Source organism: Candoia aspera, chromosome 2, assembly GCF_035149785.1.
Source record: "Candoia aspera isolate rCanAsp1 chromosome 2, rCanAsp1.hap2, whole genome shotgun sequence".
NCBI classification, from domain to species: domain Eukaryota; kingdom Metazoa; phylum Chordata; class Lepidosauria; order Squamata; family Boidae; genus Candoia; species Candoia aspera.
The window spans coordinates 233,377,166-233,392,822 of record NC_086154.1 but is presented as its reverse complement, the minus strand read 5'-3'; the positions used below and the strand labels follow the sequence as shown (position 1 = coordinate 233,392,822).

The 15,657-nt window shown below is 38.6% G+C and overlaps 1 protein-coding gene across 1 annotated transcript in view; it reads left to right on the top strand.

Moving 5' to 3' along the window:
* The window catches only part of ANKRD31 (ankyrin repeat domain 31), an 84,516-nt gene that overhangs the window by 64,836 nt on the left and 4,023 nt on the right, over positions 1–15,657 (top strand). The window contains exons 19-21 of the mRNA XM_063293149.1: positions 86–1,070; positions 4,299–4,439; positions 6,479–6,572. Of these exons, the coding sequence (XP_063149219.1) occupies positions 86–1,070; positions 4,299–4,439; positions 6,479–6,572 (1,220 nt within the window). The remainder of the gene's footprint in view (positions 1–85; positions 1,071–4,298; positions 4,440–6,478; positions 6,573–15,657) is intronic.

The following is a 15,657-nucleotide window of genomic DNA, read 5'->3' as shown; positions in this document are numbered from 1 at the left end:
TTTAAAAGTATGTTTACTTTCTTTCCATATATTGGTAAAGAGAAATTGTTATTCATGGTAGTACCATTTTTAAATTTTATTTCAGAGCTTCTGTGGAATCTTTTAAACAGGGAGTGCTGAGAGAAAAGTTAGTAAAGCTTGCAGCCCGACAAAAGAACCTTTTGCTTATGGCACGAAAACAGAAAGAATTAGCAGAAAAAATACAGAATTATAAAAATGCAAAAAAGGAGGCTTCACAGTTAGCAAACCAAGTCCCAGACACACTTGATTCTTATGAAAACAGCAATACAAACAGTGGTACTTCTGGTGAAACAGTGCCATGCCCTAACATAATTATGGGCCTTGAGAGCATCTGGGACAAGGAAAAAAATTCTTTAAATCAAGACCATGCAAACAGATTTCCAGATACATCAGGAGGAAATGGAGAACTTAATAGTCAGAAGAAAGGTAGCCCACAGGTTTTGGTATGTGAAAGCAATGTGAAGGAATATAATATTGCAGAAATAACAAATTCAGAGTCCTCTGATGCTATGGATTCAGCAACATTGCTTCCAAACTCTATGACAAGTTCTACTCAACAGTCAAAAGAAATTGATTGTATATCAGTGACACCACAAGAAAGCCAGAATATAAGTGTCACATCAAGATTGCTTAATAACTCAGCAACTGGAGGTGGGAATAAGAATAAGAATATCCATCAGCCATCTATTGAAAATCAAAATATTTGCATGAATAAGCCTTTGTCACAACATTCAAGTATAAACAATGCTTTCTCAATACAACCTATTGTAGAGTTAGAATCCACACGTAGCTTTGTTGGTACTCATCAGGATAACAGAGCCCCAAATAAAAAAATCTCACTTAATGTTAATTTAGAATCTCCAGGGACATTTTCTCATGTAATATCACAAAACAGGATCAGTCAGAATTCTTCCCAGTATTTGAACAATCAAGATTCTGAAGAACAGCTACGTTTCAAGACAAACAGGAAGAAAAAAAATCAATTATTAGATCTGCTTGAACTGGAAAAAATTAAGCCAGGAGATGATGTTCTAGAATTCACACTACAGGTAAATAATTAATTTGCAAAGTAATATAACTGCATATTAATACACAGTGTTTAAAATCTTAATACTAAATATTGCATTCTATCAAAACTCTACATAATTTTAAAAAAATTCTTTAATGATTAAAGTTTTCTCTCCATGTATGTGTGTGTGTATACACATTTACAGAAGAAAAACTATTCAGTATTACAGAAAAAATATAGATGAAAAGGTATATATTAATAAATAATGTAGCGTAATTCAACTCCAACCACAAAACCTAACTGAGCCTATCTGGAAAAGCCTTGTCACATTAATTGGTCATGCTCTATTAATTTCTTCGACAGATTTAGAAACTGTAATGTGGAATTTCAATTTCTGTTGCTCTTTGCCTTGGTGCTGAAAATAAATTGAGAGAAGCTATATTCTCTTTTGGCTGGCTTGTTTCTGGTTGGAGTGATAACATGAGATTTTACAGGTTGGATGGTTTTCATTTACCCAATTTTCAGTAACAAGAAACCATTGTCCCTAATATGTAAAAAAGGATAACTCCTTTGTAACAGTTACATGCTACAACAAAATATTATAAATGTTAGGGATAAAGTAAATTGAGTATTTAATGGAGAGTGTTCATATAATCTGTTCATGACAATGGAAAAGTACCCATTTGCTGGTCAAGATACACATTTTTCTCTAGGCCTTGAAAAATGTGAATCCTACAACAAGGTTTGATATGGTATGTAAGAACATTAGAATAGACCTAAAGGATTAGGCCAACACTGGTTTTGTTTTTCCCAACAGCCATGCAAATGCCTCTCCAGAGTTCATAAGCAGGAGATGAAGATTTACCCCCTCCCAACTTTCTGCTCCTTTAGCTGGTATTTGAAGCATGCTGCTCCTAGCTTGGAGATAGGACTGAGACTTCAAGACTGATAGTTTGGACTGACCTGTCCTCACGAATTTAAGGCCATCTAAATCAGCAGCCATCACCATGTCTTGTGATAATAAATCCCACAGGGTATTTATGCCCTATATAATGAATATATGTTTTCTATGCACACAGTCTCAGAAACATGACTTTTGTATACCAGTGGGCAGCCTACTGCCTCCAGCCCTCCAAAGGAAGTTCCCCATCATATTCTGTCCTGACAAATAACAGGATGTATGTGTGTGTATGTATGTGTGTGTATAGTTGGTGATATCTACTATTTCCTACCAAGCAACTAAGTACTTCAGAGGATCCTGGGGATTAAAGTGTACCTGTATTTACCTTTTTGTGTTAAATTCATGTAGCATTTTTTGGTAAAAACCTTGAAAGTGGTCTTATGTGTTCTAGTTTGACTTCCAGTGTGTTTGAATAAGACATTCTGGTTTAAATGAAGCAAGCAAAAATACTGTGGTATGATAAATTCTTCTGACTAGAGCCACTTTAGTAAACAAAACCATCTGACAAATCTAGATCAAAATCTACATGTTTTGATAATCTGGGCTATCCCTAGGATCTAAACTTACATTAAAAGTATACTATAATAACCACCTTGAAGAAACCTGACCAAGTATCACATTGGAAATTAGAGTTGATTTAGTATTTTGGTCTAGTCTTGGGAGTGGTCTTTTTTATCTGCCAGATTGGTGCCTTGGACAAATGTGATTCGACCACACCATGAACAACGATGTCTGATGACAACTGGGAGTTGCACCAATCATGGCAAAACTGCAGGAAGGAAGATTTAGATGGTATGGACATGTACGTGGCAAAGAAGACTTGGTGGCGAGAACAGCCATGTGTCTGGACCCTGGTGGCCGGCAACCCCATGGTAGACCCAGGAAATGGTGGATGGACCTCATTAAGGAGGACATGGAATGCATGAATGTCACCCCTGAAGGTGCCTTGGATCAAGTCAAATGGAGATGGATATGCCGACAAGCGGACCCTGCCATAGCGCGGGAATAACGCTAGGAAGAAGAAGATTGCTGGAATATGTGCTTATTATAGAAATTAAAGGAAAACTCTGAAAAAGAAACACATTCTCTATAGTTAACATTTGTTGTCAGAGCAGAAATAATGACTGAGTAGCCTTTGGACTTCATGGTTCTTTTGTGTTTAAAATTTGTGATGGCTTCAAGGATTAATTAAATATGGGATTAGGAGACAAGAGCAAGAGGGTGAAAGGACAATATAAAAAGTTAATTGTGCTTTTAGATGAATAGATTATTTTTGTAGTTTATTTATATACTGTATCTAGAGTATTTGGTTATCGTTTTATTTTTTCCAGTTGTCCAATGCATGTGCTTTAAACATGTAAAAAAATAAGTTCAAGCCCTGGTTAGGATTTTGGTGTTAAAGCTAGTTCACTGCTTCCAGGTATGATTCGCTACTTTTAATGCTGCTTGCCAGCCTTTTTGCCTCTCATGTTCTAAAATAGGAAGCACGGTACAGCACTTTTGTAATTAAACATTAAGAGCACAAACTGAAGTGTGGTGTTGTGTTTCAGAAACTGATATGCCATTCTGCTAGTATTGTGTTTCAGCATAATGTTAGAAAGCTTTGGGGCAAAACATAGATGCAATAATGACTCAACATACATTGCCACTAAAAAAATTCAGCCCTACCTTGGAAGGTTGCAATTCTCTCTCTCTCTCTCTTTTTTTTTTTTGCTGTTGTTGTTCTTTCCATTCATAGGCAAGGGAAAATACGGAAGCATTATTGTGACAGCAGCGTATAGCAGCTGTTACTTATTTCTACAGATGTCATTACAAAATGACAGAATGATTTAACTGTAGTGGAGAAACCATATCCCAAAGTTACCCAAGTTCTATTTTTATGCAAGCCACCAACAATCATTTTTGATTGCAGTGGCATAAAAATATGTTAAATAAATAATCAATTCTTCTGTCAGAGGGTAGGCTGCTATCTAGCCAGTGGAGCTAGCCAGAAATGATAACTAATCTAAAACCAAGGAAGCCAAATATGAGCAATTGTGGTAAACTACAGAATTTTTAATACAGATAAGAGAGGGGAGGGTTCATGAAACTATGGATTTCAGGTTTATTTTGCTTACAAGCATCTACAAGTAAGTCAGCTATAGACTTTGTGAGATTGCAAGAGTTTATAAAAGTTTATAATTACTGTATTATATTTATGCATACTTATTTATTTTTTATTAAAAACTGAAATATTTGCATATTTTCCCTCAAATTTAGGAGTTTATCATTCTTATTTTGTTTGTTTCTGTTTTCTTTTTCATTCAGGATTCCAAACATAAAGCTAGCCTTCTGGGAAATGGCAAAGTCCAAACCGGAAACAACTCAGTTTATCAAAATCCAGTTCAGTGGATTAAGGCAATATTAGGAAATGACATTTCTGTAAGCTGGAAATATGTATACAATAAGGTGGGTTGATGATGATGATGATAGTAATAATTTTCTGCTAGAGTTTTCCATTTCATTAGATTCTTTGATCAAGTGCTTTGCATTCTAATAAAATGAAAACTTCAGCATAGTAGGGTATCACAGTGATGTTAAAAATGTACTTCAGTCTGGAATGCTCATTTGTGACTGTTAAAACAGAATTCAAAGCAGCCATCAATAAACACATAGAAGTAAACCATATTTACACACCATTCAAAAGAGACCAGTTGCTTGGGTGAAGGCCAAGACTTGGTTGATAGCAGGAAGATTTGCAATCCAGAACTGGATCCTAGATGACAACAGAATGGCATAGACTGGCAAAGCATCTGCACTCTTCTAACTCAGGCATTAAAAGACTGATATATTGAGGTTTGAGGAAGAGAAGTGAGCTGGTTGGTATGTGAAAAGAAACTACTAGGACCTGATAGTGTACCACTAGTGTAATACAACTGCATCCCCAAAGGCCTCTGCATGACAAAAAACTAGCATCATCTTACTGTGATAAAAGCTCTATCCTTTGTGTACATGTATATTACATCATGATGCACATATAAAAGGAGCAGAACTTGTGTTATGATGCTTATTTAGTCATTTGTCCCTGCTTGCCCTTGCTGTGGAAACCAACATGCACTCAAAGAACTTGTGTAGCGCTGATTTGAGAAAAGAGGTTTTTTTAGCTGGGCCTTCAAAGTAAGGCTTGACAAATGGAAAAAAATTCTAAACCTATCATTAAGTTCAAGTGGGAAATGTATATTTTAGTATGTATAAAAAAAGCATATTCTATTATATAAACAACTCATTGTACAAATGGAAATTTTCAGATCATTAGCTAAAATCAGAAAAGAATTGCTGCAGATCTATTCTCAGTCACTCATGCCCTAGTCATCTCCTGAATGGGCTACTGTAATACTCCACATGGGGCTGCCCCTGAAGAGTATCCGGAAGCTTCAGCTGGTGCAAAATGCAGCAGCGTGGGCAGTTATGCATACTCTAAGATCTGTACACATTACCCCTCTGCTGCGCAAGCTGCATTGGTTGCCAGTTTGCTTCTGGGTCCAATTCAAGGTGCTGGTTATAACCTTTAAAGCCCTACATGGCATGGGGCCAGGATATTTGAGGGACTGCCTCTCCTCGGTTACATCTACCTGTCCCATCAGGTCTGGCAGGAGAGGCATGTTTTGGGTCCTGTAGGCCAGGGAGTTTCATTGGGCAGGATCTAGGAGAAAAGCCTTCTCTGCCATGGCCTCCATCCAGTGGAACATCATTGCCCCCACAAGGTGAGGCTGGCTCCAACCCTGTTGGCCTTCCAGAAGGCCTGTAAAACATGGTTCTGCCAACTAGCTTGGGAATCCTATGACAGAGTGGACTTTCCAGATGGTTGTATGACAGTTAATGAAAAATTCTTTGTATGTCTGGCCACCATTTTGCTTTTTACTTGTTTTTATTTTGTTTTATTTTAAAATTAAATTGGTTGTTTTAATTATTTTTTATTTATTTTAACTGTTTTATGATATACACCCCCAGAGTCACTATGTGAGATGGGCAGCTACACAAATGTGAATAAATAAATAAATGCACCATACGGTATCATCTACATTTGATGCTGGCTTTTTATTTTCTTATACTTGACTTGCAGAAAATGTACAGAGGATATCTATAATTTTGGAAATGTTGAATGTTTCTTGATTTGTCATAAAAGAAAAATAAACAACCTTCAATGACTAATTCTATGTGCAAAATTCTTGAAAAAGATGCCTTGTAACCCACAGAAGTGTGAGTGAACCACCTCTCTTCATATTTTTAAAGCAACCACAGTATTTCACAAGCTTGTATGCCTGCATTAGAACATGTTCTTAGCTGGGTGCAGCTTCTGAGGCAGTTACATGAGTGTTGCAAAAGATCCAGCTGTTTTAAGGATTCAAAGAGAGACACTTCATCCACACTCCTGCTCATTGTGAAGCACTTCTTTCAAGGGGCTTTTTTTTAGCTCAGTTAACTAATACATTGTCTGCTGTTTTCAGGTCACATACTGTGGAACACCATTATCAACAATTATTGCTGAACTTCAGGTTCCTAAAGAACCAGAATTACTATTGCAACAAAAAAATCTGCTTGGTATGTATTAGCTGAAGTAATATTTCCAGTATGATAAAAATACTAAAAAAAAAAAGGAAGGGGAAGTTAAGTTCTCTGACTTCTCCCATACACTATTTTCAATCTTTAATCACAAATTGTGGATTTAAAAGCATTATTTATTGGAGCTTTGTACAAGACTTTTGGGGTGTAGATGCAAAGCCACAGACAGGTGTCTTACTTCCAAATGTTATAGTTTAGAAAACTGAGAGTTGGGCTGGGAACTTCTGACCTTCCAGATACTATTGGAATCCAACTTGCATCAGGCCCAGCCAAGATGGCCAGAATGATGAAGCTGTAGTCCTACAACTGGAACACTATTTATTTCTCATACCTGTTACAAGATTGGAGCTTCCATAACTGTCAGTTAGTTACTTTAGCAATCCAACTGAATACCCTGGTTGTGCTGGATGTGCTGCTCTCCTCACCCTAACTTACCCCTTCCCAATCTTCTGCACCTGCCTTTTTATGTATTTGTTCTCTTATATACTGCTTCCCTCCCATCTTAATCCATTTAAAATAATAGGAACTCCAGTTTTGCATCAGTGGAGGTTCATCCTGAACAGACAGGTTTTCTGTTTTTTCAGTGCCCCTATTTGTTTGAATTGTACTAGAAACTGAAATCATGTCTATTGAGTTGGTCAGATAGCTGCCAGACAAGTACTGATCCTTTCCCTTTGTTACACATAGCCACCCCCTTTATTTATTTGTACTGTTTCTTCCTCTGATGCTTTCCTGTCATCACAGTTTGACCATGGGTTCTTTGGCAGCTGGTTGTGCTTTTACTGTTATGGAGGACAATTGGAACACAACGACTGAGACAGTGGGGGCTTTTATGATTCTTTTTACTATATACAACTATTATAGCAAGTAGGAACTTATATGTACAAAGTATCACTTTCTCCAAGCCTCTTTCTCAGGGCTATTCACTAATAACCACTGGCTCCATTGTTAAGCTACCAACTTCCCCACTTTCTCCTCCTCCCTGCCCCTACAGTTTCTCACTAAGAGAGAGAGAGGAAAGGAATTGGCTGTACTACTGTAGAGTGTGCTGCGTGCATCTCGCCTTCTTGGATCTCATCCGCTGATCCTGTGCATAGTAGTTGCATTATGTACTTCCCTCTGGGTATTCTGCCAAGCCCTTCCTGGTCTGGGGCTTCCCCAAATACTCCAGGCATCCATCTGCAGCCAGTCGGCCTTGGGTTTTTGGTGTAATCCGTCCTTCTGTCTGGGTTTTGCTTCTCTTCTACCAGGGGAAGCCTCCTTGCAACTTCTTCACCCTCTTCTCCCTCCTGGGGCCAGGAAATTGCAACTGCACAAAGTCTTCCACACACCTACTAGGCTGTTTCTCTCCAGTAAAACCCCTAACACAGTCTCTCCAACAGCACGTTCTGCAATAGTTGCTGAAACATAGCAATGCATCTCTGTTTCTCTCCTCTCTCTCACTCTCTTTCACAGGTAGACCACAGCATGTCGCCCAGCAACTGAGGTAGTGGGTTTTCCCCTCTAGGGCTTTTAGTCCCCAACACCTACACTATATACAAGGCTTGACTAATGGGAAGGCTGCCTACATCTGCCCCACAACAGTCCTGGCTAGCAGGATTGTTCATGCTCACAAGTCCTTGTGACAGCACAGCTGTACTCCAAGGCCATAACTGAGCTGCTTCTCCCCTTGTTGTTCTCTGCTTCTGCTGATTCACACCAGCACAGCAGTAGCGAAGCCAGGCCACTAACATCCATACGCCCTACCCTTCTACTCGCTTTTCCAGCTATAGACCTGTCTTTGGCCACACTGAAATAAAATGCGAGCTGTTTGCATCTATCTCTGATTCATCACTGGGGGTTTATGAGGAGTTACTTAGATGTGGATCTCTAATCTCTGCTGTTCCTCAATTGCCTGTTTTGATTTTGTATGCCTATAGATAGAAAAATTATCTCTTTTTTTTTTTACAAGAACTTTGTTAAAATTTCAGAAAACAGTTAAAATACAAAGTACAGAAAAGCTTGAATAAAGAACTAAAAGAAAAAAAACTAAAAAGTGCAAGAATAGCAAGAAAAAATAAGGAGAAAGTGACTCCTGTCCTTCAGCAACACAGATATAAATGCTTATTGTAATGACTTAATCTTTTACTCTTAATTAAAACCTTACTTAACATTATTTCTATAGAAAAATAACAATTTAATTGTCAAAACCCAGAATCAAAACATCATTTTTTTCAGTTACAAGCAAGTAGTCCAAAAGCAGTTTCAAAGTAGAAACAAATCTAGTCACAGTATTTTTTCTTATCAATGCTGTCAGTTTTGCCATCTGCACCAACTCAGTTTCACCATCCAGTCCTCCATTGTGCAAATTTGTGCATCTTTCCATCTTTGTGCGTCCAAAAGTCTTGTTGCTGTTATCATATACAAGAACAAAATTCCATATTTTCTTTTGCCTTGTTGGTCCATCGAGCCCAAAAGAAACAATTGAGGTAGAAAAGTGATCTCTATTTGTCTAGTACCCTTTCTCTTAGTGTGGACATCCTTTTGCCTACTCTACTCATGAACAAGGGCAAAGCTGTCTCTTATTTCCTGTATTCATTATGAACAAAGGATCAGAATTAACACTCAGTTTTGTGACTTGCTAGAATGGGGCATGTAACCAACACAGAGATAGGAGATCTGGTCACAGTGAAATAACATTAGAAACCAAGATGTGTCAGGATCTACACTGGAATCCCTTTTATATGTGAGGCAAGGCAACCAGTGATGGTAATTTTTAACTACAGGAGAAATAAGGGCTGGGTATTTTTGGTGACCAAGAGCACTCTGTTGCAGGCTCTGGTGGTTGCTGTCATGTAGTCAGTCTCCAAACCTGCACATGTTTTAGCTATTGTTTCTTTGATCCTGTGTGCTTGTTTTAAGATACAAAAAGAGAAAATGAAATAAATTGTTCTTTTTTGTCTACCAGTCCTTTAGAGAAAGGAAGGATCAGGGCAGTCCTGCCTTACTTTGGCACTTTGCTGGCTCCCTAATTTCCTAAACTGATCTTTGCAACAAACAGAATCTTAATCCCTTCTAGTGCATTTCACAATGCCTTCAAAAAGCTCCCTGGGTTGATTTTTCCTCATTCTGTAAGTACCTTATATAAGTATAAGCTATAAGTAGCTTTCCTAGCAACTTCGCCTAAGTAAAACTGATAGTATCAGAACTATGAAACAAAAGCATACAGAAGCACAGTTGTCCATGTTGGAAGTCCTGGCAAATCCAGCATGCCTCATTAGCATGTGAATTAGCCTGTAAATTGAGTTGTCCTACAATGCAACTCTGAGGAAGCTGTTTGTTGCCACTCCTACTTCCTCTTTCTCTCTTCCTTCTTCTTATACCCAGGGAGAAGCAAGCATGCTGCTCTGCTCCCCATTCATCAAGGCCATGTGCTCAGGCCTTGAAGGATTCTGCCCCTTTCTTCCATGCAGCTCTTGGCAGCTGTAGGGCTGAGAGTTTAGGGCAAACTAAGTATTTAGAAAAAAAGAACAAAGGATTTTAATCTTTTCCACCAAGATGGATGTAACAGAAGCAACAATAAAGTCAGTAAGAATTATTTTACTTATCTTAACCTAATCTGTCTAAGCGTGTGATTCTTTAGGCTTGGGAGGGCTGAGTGTGTAAGATCCATAACCTGTGTTTCTCTGACATACTCATTGAAGCTATCTAAGATAATTTTCTTTTTCTCTGCCAGCTTCTTAGCTGTGTTATAGGCTCTGCTCCATTTCAGTGGTTCTAGCAGGCCACTAAACTGGCTTCAGTCCAAACAAATAGTTATAAATGCAGCCAGGAGGGAAAATCCAATTTTTTGACAGCAAATTGAATTAGGCAAATAAGCCAAAGCGTGCTCCAGGTGAAGCGACTGTGTAGATAACTGTGTTATTGTAACTGTGAAGCAACCCAAGTAGATCCTTTCCAATCAATCTGGAACAAAGGGTTGGTGCTTCAGACCAAGGAAAATATAGTAATGGATGGAAAGGAAGTCAGAATAAACTGACCAGCCAAGACAGCTGAAAAATTATTCAAAACAAGTTATCTGGACTGGCAGTTGGATTGGAATAAAGGGTTTGTACCTCATGTAAATATTCTTTGATTGGCCTTTACATCCAGGAAGAAATTCTACAGGACATAGTAGTAGTTCCCACAAAGCCACTTCATTCCAGAAGTGGACCAGTATTTTTCAAACTTGGCAACTTTAAGATGTGTGAACTTCAATTCCCAGAATTCTCCAGCCAGCTCTTAGCACAATTTGTATTTATATCAAAGGATGCTTCCAGAGAAGTTGCCTAGAATAAAATAACACCAATACTGTTTCTTCTTAATTTATTCTTTATGACAATAAAAAATACAGAAGCATTGGGAAACAAAGGAGTATTACAAACAGGAGATGATAGTTGGATGTCCCATAAAATTAAGGGAATGAGGCAGGAAACATTCAACTGGGTTGTTAAAGAGTTCTCTGCTTATTGTTATCCCATTTAGTATCTTCGCATTGTTAAGTGAATTCTACTTTGGTTTCCTGCCTTACAAAATCCTATCTAGCTATCATTACAAGAAATGCATCATCAGATAAGAATGGAGTATTTTCTGTTTTCCAAACTAAATATAAGAAATTCCTTTGGTCTTTATATGTTTTCTGTAATCCATCCTTACTTTACTTTTCCTCGCCTATTCTAGTTCGACTGCAATTCTTTTAAAAATGCAGCACCAAGAACTACGTATTATACTTTTTTTTTCCCCTGTTCAATCATGTCCAATTCTCAGAGACTGCCTGGACAAGTCCCTGCAGTTTTCTTGGCAACATTTTTCACAAGTGGTTTGCCATTGCCTCCTTCCTAGGTCTGAGAGAAAGAGGCTTTGTGCCTAAGGCAGGACTAGAACTCACAATCTCCTGGTGTCCTGCTTCTGGTTTCACTACTGATGCAATCACATGATCGTTATTTGCAAACATCTCTGCCAGCTTCCCCAGAAAGTCAATAAGGAAGCCAGCAGGGAAGGTCGCAAGATGCTGGGGTAAGTCTTCTCCACTCGCACACCCTCCTACAGCCCCTCTATGCTTGCACCACACCAGCCACTCACACGTTCTCCCTGACCTTTGCCGCATCTCTCACACACCCCCTTGCACCCTCGACTCAACCAGCGTCTCTCGGTACCTTCCCTGACCCGTGCCATGCTTCTCACGCACCCCTGCGCATCCTCCCTGACCTGCACCACACCTCTTGCGTGTCCTCCCTGACCCACGCCTCAACCTTGCACATCCAACCTGACTGGCACCGCACCTCTTGTGCTCTCCCTCACAACCTTGCACACTGTCCCTGACCCTCCTGCATATCCTTTTGCTCCCTCCCCCACCCAGCAGCAGCCACTTACCTGCCTGTGAGCCTGGGACTTGCAACTTATTGCCAACTTCCCCACTGACTTTGGTTGTGGGAAGCTGGCAGGAAGTTGCCTTGCCTAATGACCATGGGATTCAGTTAACTACCACAACCGGGAGTGCAGGGATTGCGGTCACTAAGTGATGTGGTCATGCTTTACGACCGCATCGCTGAACAACAGAAATTCCTGTCCCAATTGCTGTCGTAAGTTGAAGACTACCTGTATAGTACTGCAATGCCAGCTATATCCCATCCTGGATTTGTTCATTTGATGGACAGTGTTTTGGCCTACATGTTGCATTTATCTTTGTGGAATTTTGTCCCATTTTCTATCAAAATCATTTTGTAGTCTATTCATACTTCCAGACAAGTTGCCTAGTATAAAATAACAGCAATACTGTTCCTTCTTAAGTCACTTTGTGTCATGAGTGCCGTTGAGCTAAAGTCATCAGCGCAATGGCACACATGACAATGGCAAGGAAATAGGTGAAGGGGTACAAGATAAGTAGCCATCAACCCACAATGACTAACGGCCAACAAACAATAACTAAACGGATCACGGAGCACACCCAAGCCATCAGCGCCAATACAACGGGGATCGCCCAGCTGAAAGCAATCAGCAGAGGAATGGAAAACCTGATGATGGGCGATCCCGGAAACCCTCACCCACCGGCAGGGCAACGTATTGGACAAAGGGGGGTGACGTGACCGCGAGCGAGGGGGCGCTGACCGGCGCGGGGTATTTAAACCCCGCACCGGCGCGCTCCTGTCACTCTCAGCTTTTTTCTACCAACGCTGTACCTGCCCTGCAAATAAATCAGAGCCTGATCCACGAACCAGTGTCTGAGTGTTATTCAGAGGCAGGCAGCGCATGACACTTTGCTGTGATATTTGTGTCATCTGCTTATTATATTTGTGGATGACACAAAGTTGGATTCCTTTTTTATTTAACACATGTCTAAAGATAATAGAAAAATATTGGCCCTAACACTGCAGCATTTCGCTTGAAGCCCACTTCCAGTTTGACAAGATGTCATTGATAAACTGATTTTTCACTGAGCTTTGAATATACCTGACAGTATCATCACTTGGTTTCCATTTAGATAGATAGATAGATAGATAGATAGATAGATAGATAGATAGATAGATAGATAGATAGATAGATATAGATAGATAAAAAAACATGTTGGGAGATTTCATCTGATGTCCAAAATCCACAGTAGGTAAGAGATTTCATGAGGCAAGATATTTAAAAGGAGCAGCATATGGGAAAGTAGCAAGAAAACTCAAATGTTATCCAGGAAGCTGGATAAGGATTCCTTCAGAAAAATAGAAATCCTGTCCTAATAAGGAGAACAAAAAGGACACAAACTCTGGCAGAAAAGTATAGATTGATAATAAGGATTGCAAAAGAAAAGAAAAAAAAGAGTGTGGCAAGAAACATAAGGCAAGATAATAAGAATTTTAAATATTTTTAAAACAAAACCAGCCAGGAAAATGAGACAACAAAGCAATGAAGGGGATATGAAGGCTGCAGAAAAAATAACTGAATGAATTATTTGCATCTGCCTTTACTACAGAAGGTATAGGAAGTTACTTCAGTCTGTACTGATGTTCTCAAAAAGGGAATTTTTTTTCTAAAAATTCGAATGCAAAATTTCTGACCTAGGAAAAATATCTAATATATCACTCAAATAAGACTCAGTGCCAAAGAACTGGAAGGTAGCTAGTGTGACACCAATTTTTAAAAAGGGACTCAGGGCAGATCTGAGAAATTATAGGCCAGCTAGCTTGATGTCTGAGCAAGGCAAATTGGTAGAAGCATTAATAAAAGAAACAGAACTCCCCAGACACATAGGGAAACAAGTCTTCCTGAAGGAAAACCAGCATGGAGTCCACAAAGTAAATCCTGTTTCACCAACATTTTATAATTATTTGAGGTATGTGGATGGAGGTGACCCTATCAACGCTGTACACTTAAACATTCAAAAAGCCTTGACAAAAATTTTCCTGGAGGAATAAACTTAGCTGTGTGATAAGAGTATCTGGCCTTTTCTGGATGGTTAACTGCTTGAAAAAATAAAAGCATCTTTTTCTACATCATACCTGTAGAGAACAAACAATCTTGGAACTGCTGTCTTTTCAGATGTGTGCAGAATATGTTTTATTAATTAAACAGCAAACAGCTGCATAATTTACTGGTGTAGGCTTTCACGGCTGTTATCTGTTGGATAGTGTTGGGTTTCAGGGTTTAGTGACTGTGGTCTAGACATTTCCTGATGTTTTGCCAGCAACTGTGGCTAGCATCTTCAGAGGCAAGGTGGTCTGAAGATACTAGCCACAGTTGCCAGCAAAAAGTCAGAAAATCTGTTGTCTAGGCCATGGTCACTAAACCCCAAAGCCCAACATGGCCCAGCTGCATAATTGCTCTTCTAGATAGTCTCTGTTCCTTCATGCTTATGATCTATGTTTGAAAAATATACCAGATTTCTATTATAATGTGCATAGATGAGGACCAAAGCAGAGATGGTAGAGTATATACATTCCCAAACAAACTATGTTTTTTTAATGTCTGAAACATAACACAACTTCTGTTCAATAATTTTTTTATTTTAGTAGTGTAGAACTTTAATAAACTGTTGGCATCAAAGCAATAAATTTAATTTGCCATTTCCCTTTATTTGTACTGTTATTTTTCTTTTCTGCAAAGCATCCATCCTCTATTTAGCACAGCGGGCCTTTGCTTCTAAGCAGTTGTTGCATTTAAATGTTTTCAATCTAGTCTAAACAATTAGACACAGATTTTTCTCTATTTTCCTTTCACTTTATTAGCTGTGTTATATAATTAAATTGTACATGAGGCATATATTATATAAATGTACATGCATATCATATAAATAAAACTAGAAAGCAAAGCTAAAAAAGTACAGTAAGTATCCTTATATAAAGTAGCAAATTGCATTCTTTTAGAGAATATTCATTCTTCCCAGCAATAATCCTTCAAACTAAAGCTTATTGCTGTTTAAATAATAAATATAGGGGTGCGCATTTGTTGATCAGAATTTAGATCTTAAAATGGGAAATGCATCTGAATAGCAATGTGTTTCATTAAGAGTCTTCTTTGGGGCATGCATTTTAAATTAGGAAATCCAGCTACTTTTTATAGGATTTTCCAGCTCCTATAAAAGGCTTCACTGTGGGTAGGTTCCCATGTTCTTTTTGGGGGCTCACATCCACGCAAACTTAACCTGAAAAGAGTAACTGCACATGTCAGATTTCCAGATACTGTATTAATTTTGAAGAAATTTGAAAGAACCAGAGATTATCTTCTTAAGTGGTTCCAAATATATCTTCCTGCCTCTTTTCTCTCTCCCTCTCAGCTCAACAGGAGGTATGCAGTATATGTTCACATGCACTTTTTAAAAATCAGTTTCTTTAAGAACAACACATTTCTTCTAATTCACTATTTCCCTTTACTGAATGCTATCATAAGATCAAAATCCCTGTGTTTTTTATAATGAAAGGACCTGTCCTATCATATTCTTGTGATTGTTACCCATCTGTTAAGACAGATCAGCATGTAAAGGAAATTATCTGTAGGAAGCAGTTGTTCAAACATTTTGTGCTTTATGTCTTATGATTACTTCATGTGCTCATTTCCCCTCTTC